This window comes from Eubalaena glacialis, chromosome 14 (assembly GCF_028564815.1).
Source record: "Eubalaena glacialis isolate mEubGla1 chromosome 14, mEubGla1.1.hap2.+ XY, whole genome shotgun sequence".
Taxonomy (NCBI): domain Eukaryota; kingdom Metazoa; phylum Chordata; class Mammalia; order Artiodactyla; family Balaenidae; genus Eubalaena; species Eubalaena glacialis.
The window spans coordinates 15,881,933-15,898,894 of record NC_083729.1 but is presented as its reverse complement, the minus strand read 5'-3'; the positions used below and the strand labels follow the sequence as shown (position 1 = coordinate 15,898,894).

Sequence of the window (16,962 nt, the reverse complement as noted above, 5' to 3'; positions counted from 1 at the left end):
ACAAATACAAAGTTCAATATATTTTCTGTATTTGTGGATTTTTATGCTCTCCCCAACTCTCGTTCTTTGTTATAGGCTTAGCATAGCAGCAGCAGAAGATGAGATAGGGAGTAGGGAAGCAAGGCTCAGGACAGTCATAAAAATCACCAAACATTGAAGTTGGAGATGTCCCTTGAAGACCTTCTGGTCCAGCCCCTTATTTTTCCCTCATAGAAGAGAAAGAAATGGCCTAGTAAGTGAAAATGGCACTGACTACAAGTCAGAAAACCTCAACTCTCATTTTGGTTTTGCCTCAGACTCCCTCTGTGGCCTCAATTTAGTCCTTTCCCCTCTCTGGTTCTCAGTCATTGATCAAATCAAGAGTTAGACTGGACACATTTGGAAATTGAGATCAAATGGAAATCGCTTGAAATTCTGGCAAACATATATAAAACTACTCCATGTATACTTCAGTAAGTCATTACAGTTTACAGATTTTTTTTTTCCTTCTTTAATCTTTTTCATTTTACCCTTAGAAAGGATTTTAAAAAAGCATTCTCTAGTTAAGGAATCCATTTTCCTCCAAGGACTTCTGCTTCCAGGAAGATGAAATAGATGTATTCTTTTCCCTGTTTCTCCTACTAAGTGCTAAAAATTCTGCATATTATATGTGAAACAAATATAAGACTCTGAAAGGTGGAGAAGAAAGCAGACTATGTAGGGACCTTGGGACCCACAGAGCAACACAGTGGTAAGTTCCCTGGGTTTTCTTTTTACCACGTATATCCTAGACTTGGAGCCAGTGACCCAGAAATACCAATGGGTGTGCATTTTTTAAAAGCCCTGAAAAAAACCTGCACTCTGTAGCCAGAGGACCAGGAAAATGGCAACCTTTCAAAAAGAAACTTTTGGATAATGACTGCCCTAATCTAGCCATGCACCATAGTAAAAACCGTGGCCTTATCCTTACCCAAACCAGCAAAGGCCAAGTGGGAGGCCTGGACTTTACCCCACATCCAACAGTAATGAGACACCCCTCTCCTTCCTCACTAGGGTGGTGTCCAGAAGAGGCTGATTGGAGAGGCAGGACTTTCACCACTGCCCAGCAGTAATGAGGCCACTACCACCACCACTCCTATGAGATCAGTGGGGATCATGTGGGAAAAGCAATAAGGCAATTCTACCTCTCCTAGCTGGGATGGTAATAATGGAAGCCTAGTGGGGAGTCAGAATTTCTACCCATGCCCAACAATAATGAGGAGCCCCTCCACCCCTTGGTTGTCAATAGAAACCAAATGGAGAACCTGGATTTCTGCCCCACCTGGCAGTAGTGAGGTGGCACTTCTCCTTCCCCACTTCTCTTGCTGAAGAAGTGTCAGGGGAAAAAAAACCAAAAAAAACAAAAAAAACCCACCTAAAATAGAAAGTTTAAATAAGATCAGGAGTATCATAATATCCCAATTGTCCTTGTTTTAGTTAAAAATCACTTGTCATACCAAAAACCCAGAAAAGCTCAATTTGAATGGAAGAAGACAATAAATGCCAACACCAAATGACAGAGATACTAGAATTTTCTGACAAAGATTTTAAAGCAGTCATTATAAAAATACTTCAATGAACAATTAATAAACATGTTTGAAAAAAATGAAAAAATAGAAAGTCTCAGGAAAGAGAAGGTTTAAAGAAAATGAATGGAAATTTTAGAACTGAAAAATATAATAACCAAATTAAAAACTCAGTGTTTGAGCTCAACAGTAAAATGGAGGGGACAGAGGAAAGAACCAGGGAACATAAAGATATAACAATAAAAATAGGAACTTCCCAAATTTGGTAAAAGACATAAACCTACAAAATTCAAGAAGCTAGATGAACTCCAAATAAGTAAACCCAAAGAAATCCACCAAGACACATAAACATTTGAAAACTAAAGCAAGGAAAATATCTTGAAAGCAGCCAGAGAGAAATGATACATATTTATAGAGGAAAATCTATTTGAGTGACAACTATTTTCTCTTCAGAATCTATAGAGGCCAAAAGAAATGGCATATATTTCAAGTGTAAATAGAAAAGAACCATCAATATAGAATTCTATATCCAGCAAAAATGTGCTTTAGGAAGGAAGAGAAAATTAAGACACCCTCCAATGAAGGAAAGCTAAAGGAATTTGTAACTATCAGACGTATCCTAAAAGAATAGCTATAGGAAGTTCTCTAAACTGAAAATAAATGATCAAAGAAGGAATCTTGAAACATTTAGAAAGGAAAGAACAGAAAGAAAAAATGTGGGTAATTACATTTTCCTTCTCCTCTTGAGATTTCTAAATTATGTTTAACAGTTGAAGCAAAAATTATAACATTGATATGATCTAAGTGTATACAGAAGAAGTATTTAAGGCAATTATATTATAAATAGGGGAGGGTAAAATAACATAAAGGGAAGTAATATACTTCTGTACTTCACTTGAACTGGTAAAATGTCAACACCAGTAGACTGTATGAAGTTACATATATAATGTAATACCTAGAATGACCACTTTAAAATCTATAAAAAGAGACATACTCCAAAACACTATAGGTAAATCAAAATAGAATTCTAAAACATTTAGTAAAAAATATAGGAAGGCCAGAGAAAGAACACAGAGAAATAGAAAACAGACAACCATCAGAAAACAAATAATAAAATGGCATACAAGCTCTAACATACCAATAATTACATTAAATGTAAATGGTCAAAATATACCAATTAAAAGATAAAGATTGACAAAGTGGATTAAAAAACATAACCTAAGTATATGCTGTCTTCAGAAAACTTGGTTAAAATATAATCGTATAGGTAGACTGAAAGTAAAAGAATGGGAAAAGATACATCATGCAAACATTAATCAAAAGGAACCAGTAATGACTATATTAATATCAGATAAAGTGGACTTCATAGCAAAGAAAATTACCAGGAACAGAGAGTAACAATACATAATAATAATAATAAAAGTTTCAATTTACCAAGGAGTCATAGCAATTCTAAATGTGTATGCACGAAACAAGTGAGCGGCAAAATATATGAAGCAAAAACTGATAGAACTGAAAGGAGTAATGGACAAATGCACAATTATAGTTGGACGCTTAAACACCCCTCTCTCAACAATCAGTAGAATAATAGAACAGAAAAAATTAGCAAGGATATAGATAAATTAGCAACAGTATCAACCAACAGGATTTTTTTTTTTAATTAATTAATTTATTTATTTATGGCTGTGTTGGGTCTTCGTTTCTGTGTGAGGGCTTTCTCTAGTTGTGGCAAGCGGGGGCCACTCTTCATTGTGGTGTGCGGGCCTCTCACTATCGCGGCCTCTCTTGTTGCGGAGCACAGGCTCCAGACACGCAGGCTCAGTAATTGTGGCTCACGGGCCCAGTTGCTCCGCGGCATGTGGGATCTTCCCAGACCAGGACTCGAACCCGTGTTCCCTACATTGGCAGGCAGATTCTCAACCACTGCACCACCAGAGAAGCCCCAACCAACAGGATTTAATAGACATTTATAGAACACTCCACCCAAAACATCTGGGTTTCTGATAGGCATTAGATAGGGAGCTACCTGTGCTTTCCTTCTACCTCTTTAGAAATATTTTCTAAACCCAAATCAGCACATGGGATATAAGAAAGTTTTATTTGTTTTTCTATATATATTTAGTGACTATATAACACATCACATATGACATATGACGTGTTTAATGTTTTTTCATTAAAATGGGTACTTATATAAAGATTTTTTTTCAATTTTTCTACAGCAGAATTGTAAACATCCTCTTTAAGAAGTAGGCTCCATAAGCTGCACTTGAGAGAAAGGAATCTTCCTTTCAGCTTCAGTGATTGACCTCTTACTGAGTCTTCCTGGAGCCCCAAGTGCAGGCATCAAGGAGCAAGACAGTTTGGACATAGGACACATTCCCCTCCCTGACTCAGGGCAACCAGAGCCTTCCAGCTGCATTGTTGCTTGGGGAACCCTGGGATTTCTTTCCCATAGTAGAATTATATTGTGTGCAAAATAGACTTTTAGACCAGACTAAACACTCAGCCACACTGCTTTATCTCTGTTCCAAACAACCAACTTGCAAACAAACTTTTGGAGCACAACCCTTATGTTTCTGACATCCTTTCCTTCTCTGATTTTCTGTTCTCTTCCTTCTGGATCTGCCTTTCTGATATCCAAGTAACTAGTACTTCAGTAGTCTCTTTTGTTTCCCCATTACCCACCCTGTCTGTATAACCTTGGGTAAAGAGAAAGGAGGCAAGAATTACCTGTCTTCTTGCTGCTTTGTGTTCTTGGTTTATTCTCTGCATGGGTACTTAGTTCAATCTCCTAGTAGTGACCGTAGGCTAACCCTTAAGCAAGCATTGCAATCGTTCTAGCCGGCCTCTTTATACCTCTCCCCTTTGGGTCCCGTGTCACCCCTGCCTCCTCTTGCAACAGCTACCACAGAACCTGCCTTTACCCAGGCTTACCCTGGCCATCCCTCTAGTGATTCCTTTTCCCTTGCTTATGACAAATGCTAGAAGGCCCCCACGGAGAGGGACTGATACTCATCAGATAAGACCCTGGCCCTTGTGGATGATTAGTGCACTCCTCCTGAGCTTGTATCCCATGAATGGTGAAGGGTAATCGATATTCAAACCAGTCATTTGAGTTGGTGACATGATTTTCATGTTACACAAAGAGAGGGGTCATCAGGGGAAAGGAATACCAGGTCTGAGATCATTTTCAGTGGTCAAATCTATGCCATCCGGAGCTTCCTGCTCCAGACCTGCTTCTCTGTGGCTTGACTGTCATCCAGACAACGACCTTTAGCGTACCAGTTTGACTTTTAGGAGGACTTGGGGTGTTTTCACATTATGTAATGTCTGTGCTTCAGTAGAAATCTTATGGAAACAAATGGAGGAAGTTTGCCAGTCCAAGTAGTGGATAATAAATCCTGACCTATCTGGATAGAAACTGATTTTCTGTATCCTTTAGTTTATACACATATTTTTTTATTGTAGTAAGGTCTGAAAAATTCAAGGAACCAAAGTATTCAAGTATTTCAAATGCTGTTGTCCTTTTGGCAAAAATGGTGCTTCTTATAGGCTGAGATGCTATGTATTAATTAGCCTTCTTCAGCAGACTGAGTGAGTAAAACATCCTTTCCTATCCAGCATTCAGGATAGAGTAGCCCTAATTCAATTAGGATACTTTATAAACTTTACCACAGTGTTCATCAGTTCAATTGATACAACTAGATTGTTTTGAATGTTATTTTTAAAGAAAATACATGGTTTTTTTCTTTAATTTTAATTCTGGAATATTTGCTACTACATATTTTCTTTAGAATAGATGTTCTTCTGTTTCATGAGAAATAAATTTTTCACTAAGACAGCTGAATTGGATTTTCTGATCAAAGCTAAAAGCAAATATATTTTAGCTTAGCAGTATCACAGGTCAAGATAATTAACGTTAAAAAATATTTTAGGGTCTTTTTGTTAGGCCAAATTGATGTTTTAATTCCTTTCAGTTACCTAACTAGAAAAACATAGTGCAGACAAAGGGCATTCCTGGTAGATTACGTTACTTCTGTTGCATACATTCTTGTAAAAGACACTTTCATAATCTTTCCTTTCCTTAATCAATATGGAAATAACTTTTAAAAACATGTACAGTGATATGAAATGAACAGAACTATTCAATGAACTGACACATAAGCTTCACTAAAAAATCACAAATTTCTTCTCAGAATATTTTTTACTTAATCCCAGAATAATATTTTGAATAAGACAAAACCAGACTGCCATGTTACCTATTCTCTCATTTATGTGTGTAGCTTAGGAGAATTCATTTATAAAAGCCAACTTCAGCTTTAGTTATTCATAGAAGTTTAGCCTAAAATTCAGCAATGAAAGAAAAGATTTTGAGTGTGTATGGTCAGTATTAGGATTTAGGGCAAAAGGTGATTAGATACAGTACTAGAATATCATCTCTGGTTTAGAAGTAAATGACTCAGTGAAGGTTTTATTATTTTTTTCTATAGAAATTTATATATATATATATCTTTAAATTATCTGCCACTCTAAAAAGTTGTATTATTTTTTAAAAAATCATACACCTTGAGTCGTGTGTTTCACTTTGGTGAACTCAGTGTCACATAGATAAGACTATCTGTTTGCAGACTAAATCAATGGTTATAATAACGAAAGTCTTGGCTTATGGAGAAACATATGTGAATAGTAAACTCTCCAAATTACGCAGAAATTTTAGAATGGGAGAATTACTTTTTTAGATCTGGTTTTCACATTGTTAAAAGCCACAATTGGCACAAATAGAAACGGTAGAAAACGATCGGGAAAAAGATAAAGACCTACCAAAGAACTGGCCCTTGTAAGACTTCATCTGGGTTTCTGAGCATGTGTAGTCCTGCTTAACTTCTGACAAACTCTCCTGGTTTATGCTTCTTGATTGCCTAGCCTTAACTTTGCCTGAGCAGCTCTGGACGGAGCTCTGCTGGAGTATGGGATACTCACATCTCCAGGACTATCCAGTTTCACAGTCTGTCCTCAGCCCCAAGAATTTTGCTAACATGCAGCCCTTCTTGGCTCGCACCTAACTCCTCTACATTCGGCAACATCTTGCCAGCCTCAGGGCCAGTTAGAAGATGTGCTAGGAGGGGCTATCCTTGGAACGGCTTTTTTGCAGTCAGCTCCTACCTCTTCCCCGCTATAGGGAAGATCTAGTATGTATAGATAAGGCTTGATGCCACCCTGCTCCCCTACTCAAGTACCAGAATCTGATAGGAAGTTGACAACAACATCAACCCCTGTTAACCAAAAACACCCAGAAAATCCAGAGACCCCATTTTTATTTGCTTTTATTAGCTAAGACTGAGTTTGGCTATAGATAACAGAACACTAAATTACAGTGGCCTAAACAGATAGGGATCTATTGATATTTTTCTCATGCACCAAGAAATATAAAGGGGAGAGTCCAGAGATAAATAGTATCTCAACAGTGCCATCAAGGATGTGGGTTCTTTCTAGATTTCCACTCTTTGTCCTCAGCACATTTATCCTCATGCTCGTCATCTCATGATCACATGATGACTTCTGCTACTCTAGGCCTCATGTCTGACATTCAGATGGAATTAAGGAAAATGGGACAAAAGCAGAGGCTTATTCCTGATGAGGCTTTGGCTTATTTAGGAAGAGAAGTCCTTCCCCAGAAACCTTGCCTCTACATTAGTAGCCAAAACTAGGCCATATCCCTAGCTATAAGGGATGTGGAAAAGCCATATGTTTTGACTTTCCCATGTCTCTAGTCAAGGAAATGAGGGGTTTTTTATTGGCTTTTGGGTAGGTCCTGGTATTTACTACATCCCTACTTCAAGATGGTCTTGGACCTACCTACCTACTCATCTTCCATGGACCTCCCAAACACCCAGCTAGTTAACTCCATCCATACTAGTTAACTAGTAATCTAGATAGTTAACTCCATCCTCTTCACCGTAACTAAAGTCCACCACAGCCATGTCCCCTCCAGAATGTCTTTGGGCTTCACAAGCCCTGAAACCTTATGGCATACTTTGGACATACAGAACCTAACAGCCATTTTAAAGAAAATTAAAATGACTAGAAATAATATCTTGGTCAGAACAGACCAGGAGTAACAATCACATTTTACACTGCAGTGTACACACCCATGTATGGGAGATTTCCTACCTCCAAATTTCACCTGCCCTAATTAAACTGTGCCCAGTTCAAGTAATTCCCTTTGCTTCAGCACCATCAACCCTCCCTCCCCAATATAAAGGCAAAACTGAACAAACTGGGGCATTCTACTGTGAAACTGTGCTAATGGCACTGGATCACATACCACCAAAACAGCAGGACAATTTGGCTTCCAACCCCCAAGTTCTACTTCAGAAAACTGTTCATACATCTCCCCCAAACCTCCTATTGTATCATTAATTGTGGTTTTTCTTCCCTCTGCATTTTCCCTTACTGCTATGGCCAGTGCTTTATGTGGCCTAGTTTGGGGCCAGTCTCAACAGAAGCTCTTAGATTGCCACTCTTGCCTGCAATGATTTGTCCCAGTTTTATACCAGTACCTGCCAGCTTGGCTTACCATGTCAGTGTTCTGGCCTCTCTTGTGATGTCAGCTCTTGCACCACTTCAAGGAAGGCAGCAGGTTTTTCCTCCTGACCCATTTCCCTCCTATGCCCCCCAAAAAAGAAAAACACTGGCCGAGTCCCTTCCCATTTATTTTATTTAACAACCCTTAACTCACAGCTGCCATGAACCAAGTACTTGCATAATCACTGGAGAGAATAATAAATGAAATATAGCTGCTGCTATATTTATATATATATATATTTATTTATTTATATAGCATGGTAGGGGAGATAAATGTGAAGAATTTTAATATATCACAGTTACGACTGTTATGAATACAGATACAGGTCAGGAATGGTACCAAGAAAAGGAGAAATTAGTTCTACCTAGATAAGTAAGGGAGAAGACAAATGAATTTGGACTTGAAGATGAGTTGGGAATTTTCCAGACAGACAAAATGGCATCAAGATAGGTGATTGAGTTAAACAGAAGGCAGCCTTCTATTGTAGATGATGTGTACTTGGAGAATTTACTGGTACCATTTAGCCCGTGAGGTGAATGTCCTATTGGTCTTCCAACTTTAGCCCTCACTCATTTCGTTCCTTAGCCACTCCACTGTGAGTTGATGTCCTGTAGTGATATTTAAACACTAAGCAGATTTCAGAAGAAGATGGTAGCAAATAAAATAGAGTATTAGACTCAGTGAGGTTTTTATTACACCTGTATTTAAATTTTTAATGAAATAAAAGTAAATAAGTACCATTCTTCTAAATCATTCTCTTCCCTTCGTGTTTTGTTTCCATTACTCCTGCTCCTAGATATTTCCTTCACTCTAGTGCTTGAAACTGTGAATTCTACTGGGTTTCCAGGAATGCTGTCAATAGTCATTGCCAGGAGAAATGTGTTTTCCCCTTAGGAAATTACACTTCTATTTAGTATTATTGTTTCTGACCACTGTGCTGTGTTATGAACATTTTTGAGGAAAGAAAAAGATAATTGCTTCCTTGGAGCTATTACTGGAAAGGAAACTGGTATTCTACTTTCTAAAAACAAACAACAAAAAAGTACACTTAGATGGGAAATTACCAGGAAAAACAAGAATAAGAATAAAGGTGAGGTGAGGTACATTCCCTGATGAAAAATTTACTTTTAGAAATGTAAGATTCCTTACAAGTTTTTTGAATGTTTATATTTTTTCGAATTCAAGAATAACACTACAGAAAAGTGCTTAAGACATAAATGTTTACCTCCGTGAATTATCAGAAAGCAAACTCCCATGTAACTCCCACCCAGCTCAAGGATCACCATTGCCTGGATCTCAGAAGCCTCTTTTATACCCCTGCATATCCCACAATCCACTTCTGAGCTCATTCAGGTTGTTGGCAGAATCCAGTTCATGTGGCTTTTTGACTGCAGTCCCCATTTTCTTGCTGGCTGTCAGCCAGGGGTCCCTCTCAGCTCCTGGAGGTCACTTTCAGGTCCTTTTCACATGAGCTCCATTTTCAAACCAACAGTGGTACATTTAATCCTTTTAGTGCTTTGAATCTGTGACTTCTTCTTCTGCCACTAGCCAGAGAGAACTCAAATTTTGAAGGACTCGTGTGATCAGGGTAGGTCCACTGGGATAATCTCCCTTAAAGTCGTCTCAACTTTATAACATAACCTAGTCATGGGAGTAATATGTCATCATACTCAACAGGTTTCACCCACACTCAAAAGGGAGGGATTGTAAAAGGGCAAGGAGTATTTGTGTCATCTGGGAATTCTGCCTACCACAGACCACCTGTTTTCTGCTGCTCTGAAATGCTACCTTTGTCAAAAATTAAATATCTATATATGTGTAGTCATTTCTGGAAGAATTTATTTAAAATCAATATTATTTCTTCCTTAAATGTTTGGTAGAGTGGACCAATGAATTCATCTTGCCCTCGAGTTTTCTTTGTGGAGAGGCTTTAAATTACAAATTTAATTTCTTTAATAGATATAATACGATTGAGGTTATCTATTTATTGTTAAGTGAGCTTCAAATTTGTGTCTTTGGGCAGACTGGCTGTTTCATCTAAGTTATTGAATTTCGTGACATAAAGTTGTCCACAAAATTACTTGATTATCCTTTTGATATCTGTATTATCTGAAGGTCTGTCATTTCTCTTTCCTGATACTGGTAATGTTTTATGTCTTCTCACATTTTTTTCCTGATCAGTCTGGCTAAAGATTTATCAGTTATTGAACTTACTTTTAGTTTCATTTAGTTTCTTAATTGTTTTTCTGGTCTCTATTTCATTAATTTCTGCTGTGAATTTTATTATTTACTTTATTCTGCCTACTGACTGGAGTCAGACCAAATATCTTTTATAGCAATATACGTAAGTATGTTAAGTCCCTTTATTTAAGAGAGAGAGAGTTTAAATTTTGTTTGTAAAGAAATCTACTTATGATTTCAAGAGACATACTTAAAACAAAATGGCAAAAGACTAAAAATAAAAGACAAATAGACAGATGATGCCAAAAAGAAAGCAAAGTAACAATATATAATAACACCAATCAAAGTAGAATTCAAGGCACAAAGAATCAAATGAAAATTTGTGTAGTAGTACCAGAAAATCACATAGATTCATGTTATCTCTGGCTTTCTTCCTTTTTCTCAGTTATTTGACATCTTGAAAATGAGGGTCACTCTGCAGTCAGTATAATAGAACTAACCCTTATAAGCAACTCTTAAAGATCATTTAAACCTGTTTTAAAATAAACATTCTTTTTAGTTGTGTCCTTTTTAAAAAAATTATCAAGATGGTTTCATGTTCGTAACTATGTGTGGTTTCCCTGGCATACATGATTTATCTATCAAAATTTGTGATTCTAATCCTTAAATCATAAAAATGCCTTGATCGGGTATGATTACACACATCTGCTGTGATATCTGACATTAGGCCATGATACTGCTAACGTTGCTATGGAGAAAGCCAGGTGAGGGTGAGAGAGATTCTTCCACAGGGCATGCTCTTGTTTCCGGTGACAGTGCATGTTGCTGACTCACATGCCTCTCTTGGCCTCACTAATATCTCACATCACATAGCACTTGGCAAAAGAAAAGAGTAAAACAGGAATATACTACAATTAATTTGACATTTGTGTTTGTTCTATATATTCTAAGTGTTTGCCTTTTTTTTTTTTTAATGTAGTTAATGCTGCCTACCTTGGGAGCCAAGAAATGATGGAGGTGGTGAAGAGAGACAATGAAACCATAAAAGAACATTTATCTAAGGTAATCACTTTAGTGCTACAAGGAAGTAAGTAGATGGGCAGAAATACTTACTGAGGATGAAAGGCTAGAGTTGGTTAGAATCTGTAAGACCTCAAGGGTTTGTAATTTTCAGATCAAGTTCTACTTCTAGTTAACATTAAGGCAGTCCTTGAAAGTTGCATAGAAAGTAAGTAAAGCTGACTGCATAGTTACTTAAATATGTTTTACCACCTGTTTTTGTTGGGTTTATTTTTAGAATCGATACTTCTCTCTAGAGCTTTGTACTGAAAAGACTCTCAATAATATTTATGGGAAAAATGAGTTATATTAAAATATAAGTGAAACATTGGAAAAGAACTAACATTCCTATGATCTGATGATCCAGTGAGCCTGTCTTTCTTATTCTCCAATGCATTAGAGTAGGAATGCCCAGCTGACACCAAGGCGAGTTTTCTATACAAGCAGGTGCAGAAAGGCAACAATTGAAATATTTAGCATTTTTGAGTTGCTGCTGTAAGTGCTAGAATCTTAACACAGGCGTATTTGGAAGCACAGTTTCTGAAACTGTGAGGGGCCATGGTTTAGAATATGTTTAAGCACCCTAGAATTAAGGTGGCCCTGGTACTCCCATGACATCATTTGTCTGTCTGTCCATCCTGAATAGGATAGAGCTGTACCATCTAACACGGTAACCACTAGTCACATGTGGTTATTTGTGGCTACTCTGAATTGAGATGTGCCATGAGTGTAAAATACACATTGGATTTCAGAAACTTAGTACCAAAAAAATAAGTAAAATAGTTCATTAATATTTTTATATTGATTAGCTGTTGAAAAGATAATATTTTAGATACGTGGGGGTAAATAATATATATTATTAAAAGCAATTTCATTCATTCCTTTATACTTTTTAAAGTGTAGTTACTAGAAATTTTGAAATTACCTGTGTGCCTTTGTATTTCTGTTGGACTGTGCTAATATAGAGCTTTGCAGTCCAGTGCTGAACCGTGACATCTGCTGGCTGCAATGAAACGAGCCCCACTGAGTGACCAACTCTTACAGGGCCCAGGAACCTACAATCTGCAAGTAAAATCTTAGATATCCTGCTGGGTTTAGAATCTCTTCATAAACTTTGAGACATTTGACTTAAACTTGCCTATAGTGTTAATTCATATTTCTATAACCTCCCAATACAATTATCTTAAAGCAAGAAATGTATATGTTCTTAAAAAAATATTTTTAGAATATCGATCTATCCGTAGCTTCACCCAGAGAGGACTTTTGAAAGTGCCATTCTGTGTTTGTCTTATGGCCATAGTGGTCATCATATTTCTAAAATAGCAATTGGCCAGAGATTGAAATTTTGAAGACAGAGGAAACCCTCATTAGCTGAATGGGGGAGGTTGGGGCCTCATAAGGACCCTCTTTCCAGGGCTTTCAACTGTTTCCACTCATTGACGTATGTGAAAATGCAAGAAAAACAGTATTTTATTTTTTAGTTAAATTATAAGTGAATTTGTTTCAAAGCTGTGCTTAAGTTCTCAAGGCTGGAAGTTCGTAAAAACAACTCAGTTCCCAGTTAATAATAAGACTGGCAGATGCTCATTTCCAAAATTCACACTTGCTGAATGACTAGACCCATCATGTGTCAAATCCCGTCTTACCACCTGTGGAAGCCAGCTGCTGTAAAGTACTCATCATTCCTGGATTCTGTTTGTATGTTGTGCTCAGAAGGAGGTCAAAGGAAGGTGCTAACTTATTCCTGTCCTAAGTTAAATCCATATGCAAGTGTAATCATTCCCAGATAGAGGGCTGCTCATGGTAACCGTGTCAGGACCGTACTTTACTGAAACTTTTGTGGGAGAAATATGGGGGTATAATGGTAGATGGCAGGCATTTCAAGGTTGATATTAACACACGGTCACAGGACTAAACTTTTCCAACTACAGGGAGTGGTTTTATTTTGTTTTTAAGGTAGCATGACAGGTACTTGTGGAGTTCGGGAAAGCAAGGCATTGTTTAGTTTAATGATGCACAACTACCTGCGATTAATTGAATGTCCTTTCTACCAGCTAAGTTTGAACTCTCCACTAGGATAATACAATTCCAATTCCTAAGTGAAACGAGGTATAGAAAGACAGGAAGTTTATTGCAATTTTTTTTGTTTCTGTAATGAAAAAAAATGGAAACATGCTGTAATTTAATATTGGTAAGAGTTGAATCAACATATGTCTCAGTCTGCTTGAGAAAGTAAGGAAACTTAAAAGGGCACATAGTTCTAGCAACATAGTGGGCATTTTCCCCTGCCTTCCAAACAACCCTGATAATTAGTCAGACTTGAAAATCAGTTCCCAAGACTAGACATATCCCTACTTTAGATATTCTAGTCAAGGATACTCTGTCTCATTTCTGCCCAAATACAAGCCTTCAGAAACTTTGTAAAGTTATTTGTAAAGTTATAATATCACATTTATCACACAGTATTTAAACAGTCAGTTTTCCCCTCTCACCCACCTTGAAGGTTTTTCTCATCTTGGTATCCCTGTGGCCTAGCACAATGCATGATACCTGGTGAACAATCAATAGATGTATACTAGATGGATGGAAAGGAAAGCTGTTACAGATTCTAAGCCTTTTTTGTGCCATGGATCTCTCCGGCTGTGTCGTGTATGGACTCCTTCTCAGAATAATATTTTAAAGTGCATGAAATAAATATATGGGATTACCAAAAAAAAATTATATTGAAGTATAGTTATCAAAATATATTAAAAGCAAATTTGTGATATATAATTTGTGCATCTTTATTAACAAACTAAATAATGAGATATAATAGCAGTCAGAATTACTATTGTAAATATGTAGTGATGTGTATAAACTTTTAGTTACTTAAAACAATTTTACCGTAATTTGAAAATTTCAGTAATTTTATAGATGACAAAAGATAGGTATTTCTAATATTTCTGTGGTTTGTTGCCTGTATTCATAATTGAAGGAAATACTAAATTATTGTTAGAGGTTAGCAAAAAAAATGATATATTCTTTTTCCCATCCAAGTTTACATTACTCCGCTCCCCTCAACTGCCACTGCATCTACCCATGAGACTGCGTGGACCTGTAGATCGCAGGTGAAGAAGTTGCTTTGAGACACTAGAAAAGGTTAGGGAGCATGGTATTGTGGTTTGGGCACTGGCCTGAGAACAAGAAGCCATGATATGCTACACTAAAGAGACTATTTTGAGTTGTTAGGGAACCACTGAAGGATTTAAGGAAGGGGGTAATAATCAGGGTGATACTCAGAATGTTTGACAACCATATGACATAACCACTGACCCATCAGAACATATGCCATCTGTGAACAAACAGCCAGTTCAGAGGTGCCGTTCATATCAGTTAGTCCTAGGAATGTGGCTAGATTAACCAGTGAGAGGGATTATTTGGGGGAAAATGTGTATCAGAATGTTGGAAAAGAATGAAATTTGAAGTGGGAAAACTCTTTAAAAGACTTTTACAAGAACTAAGACAGTGGAATTGGGGATGAAGAATGGGTAGAATTTGGAAAGATTTAGGAAGTAGAATCAAAGACACAGTACTGATAGGATATGAGAGAATAGAGATGGAGTCTAAGATTATTTCTCTGTATTTGGATTTTGTAACAAGATAGGGAATATGGGAGAAGTGCCAGCAAGTTGTGGGAGCTGGTTGAGAAAGTAGTTCATTTTGGTACTTTTGTTTGAGATACCTGTGGGACATCCAGGGGGACACATGTCTGGCAGGTAGCTGGATATATGGGTGTGAAGCCTACAAGAGGAATCTGGGCTGAATTTTGATTTGGGAATGATGAGGATATATTTGGAGTCATGAGCATGGAAATAGTAACCCAAGGAAGTATGTGGTATAAGGAGAGAATACATCTAAAGGTTGACCCTTGGGAACACAATTTAAAGGTTGGGAGGAAGGAGAGGAACTAATGAATAAGACGGAAATGGAGGGGGGAGGGACGGGAATGAGAACCAGGATGGAATAAACCAAAGTAAGAGAATCAACTGTACATTTTCACCACCCCAGTCCCAATCCTTCTGGGAGCCGCTGGGGTATGCTCTGCATTATGAGGCACCTGGTGTGTCTGAGGCAAATAGGAGGTCAGCATTCCCGTTCTGTCATTGTTCTCAGCTATAAGGGGATGTATTCTCATTCAAAGAAAAGTGAATTAGTGTTTGGTTTAGAAACTTGAAGTTTTCATTTAAAACTCACTTAGGAGGGAAATTCTAAACTGCTGTGACCATCCTTGGCCTAGGCTTATGGAAACAGCTGGTGTGTGCTACTGCCAGACCAAATCTGAGCTTCACTATCAGTCAATAGGGGTCTGAAATTGTTCCCAGCGAGAACACACGAGACGCTGCTTTCTGATGAAGGTGGGCAGCGGTGGAAGGACTTCCTGCAAAGTGGTGCTACCCCTGCCCCCAGAGGGCCAGCCTGGGGCCAGCAGTGTGGTTGGGAAAGGGGCAGGGTGTCCTCAGGAACAGGGACCCCTCTGCTATGGCTCTCCCCATCCTGCTTAGCCCGCCTGAGCCCAGAGGCGCATGTTGCCTTTGGGAACAAGCAAACCTTGCACACAGTTGTTTGCAGATCGGGGCATGCAAATCCTTCGGACATGCACACGTCCCGCTTAGTGGAGCATAGGATGTGCTCTCTGGACCAGCTCACCGGGACTGCCTTTCCGCCAACCTCGGTCTGAAACTGATTGTGTTAGTTCTGCCTGTTTAATTTGAAGCCTGTTCAGAATATCATAATCATCCCGGAAATTGATAGGTTTGTTTGTATCTCAATCACTTTGACCTTGAGCGCTTCGTTTTAAGCACTCATTGTGTCAGCATACGCTTGAGTGTTCTAGTGGAGCGTGATCGGAGGGAGGAGCGTAGCGGGGAGCAGAGTCTTCAGAGGCACAGCCCGAGGCTCACACTCCAGCCCCACCATGTGCTTACTTGTGTGACCTTGGTTAAGTTGCTTGGCCTCACTGTGTCTCCTTTCTTCATCAATAAAATGGTTTAATAATACTATCTACTCTCATACAGTTGTTCCAGAACTATAATGCTATATGCAATTCATATAAAGACCTTGCAAGAGTGTCTGGCATGTACTAAGCATTCAATGAAAGTTTATTATTATTATTACAAAGTTAGTTATATCCTAGATATGCCTCTGAGTACTTTAAAAAGACTTTGCCTAACTTTTCCTCCCCCTGCACACCCCTTCAGATATTTTCATTCTATAATGAAAGATTTTGGTAATATTAAATATGTAGCCAAGTGACCCTGGAATGCCCCAATCCCATTCTGGCCACTGCTTCCCATAAAATGCCTAAGGGAGATGCTGTATAGGAACAGCAGTGAAGGAAGACACAGTAGTACTTAAACTTTACCAGGACTTGGGCCCAGTACGGAGAATTCAGATGAGCTGGAATTGGCCATTTCTCTAAGTTAGTTAAGCAAGACCCTTCCCAGCACGTCTGCCAGTTTCCTGAGGCATAAAACCAGGGAGAAACAGAAGCACAGGAGGATAAATTTGCTCCCAGAGCCTCATACTCTGCTGCCTCACCAGAGGAAGATAGAT

The 16,962-nt window shown here is 38.2% G+C and overlaps 1 protein-coding gene across 3 annotated transcripts in view; it reads left to right on the top strand.

Annotated features, from left to right (window-relative positions):
• The window catches only part of LDAH (lipid droplet associated hydrolase), a 93,304-nt gene that overhangs the window by 66,068 nt on the left and 10,274 nt on the right, over positions 1-16,962 (top strand). For all 3 annotated transcript variants that reach the window (XR_009703728.1, XR_009703729.1, XM_061210590.1), the window contains one exon: positions 11,291-11,373. Coding sequence is in view for 1 of the 3 variants with exons in the window: in XM_061210590.1 (XP_061066573.1) it covers positions 11,291-11,373 (83 nt within the window). In the remaining 2 variants the exon portion in view is untranslated. The remainder of the gene's footprint in view (positions 1-11,290; positions 11,374-16,962) is intronic.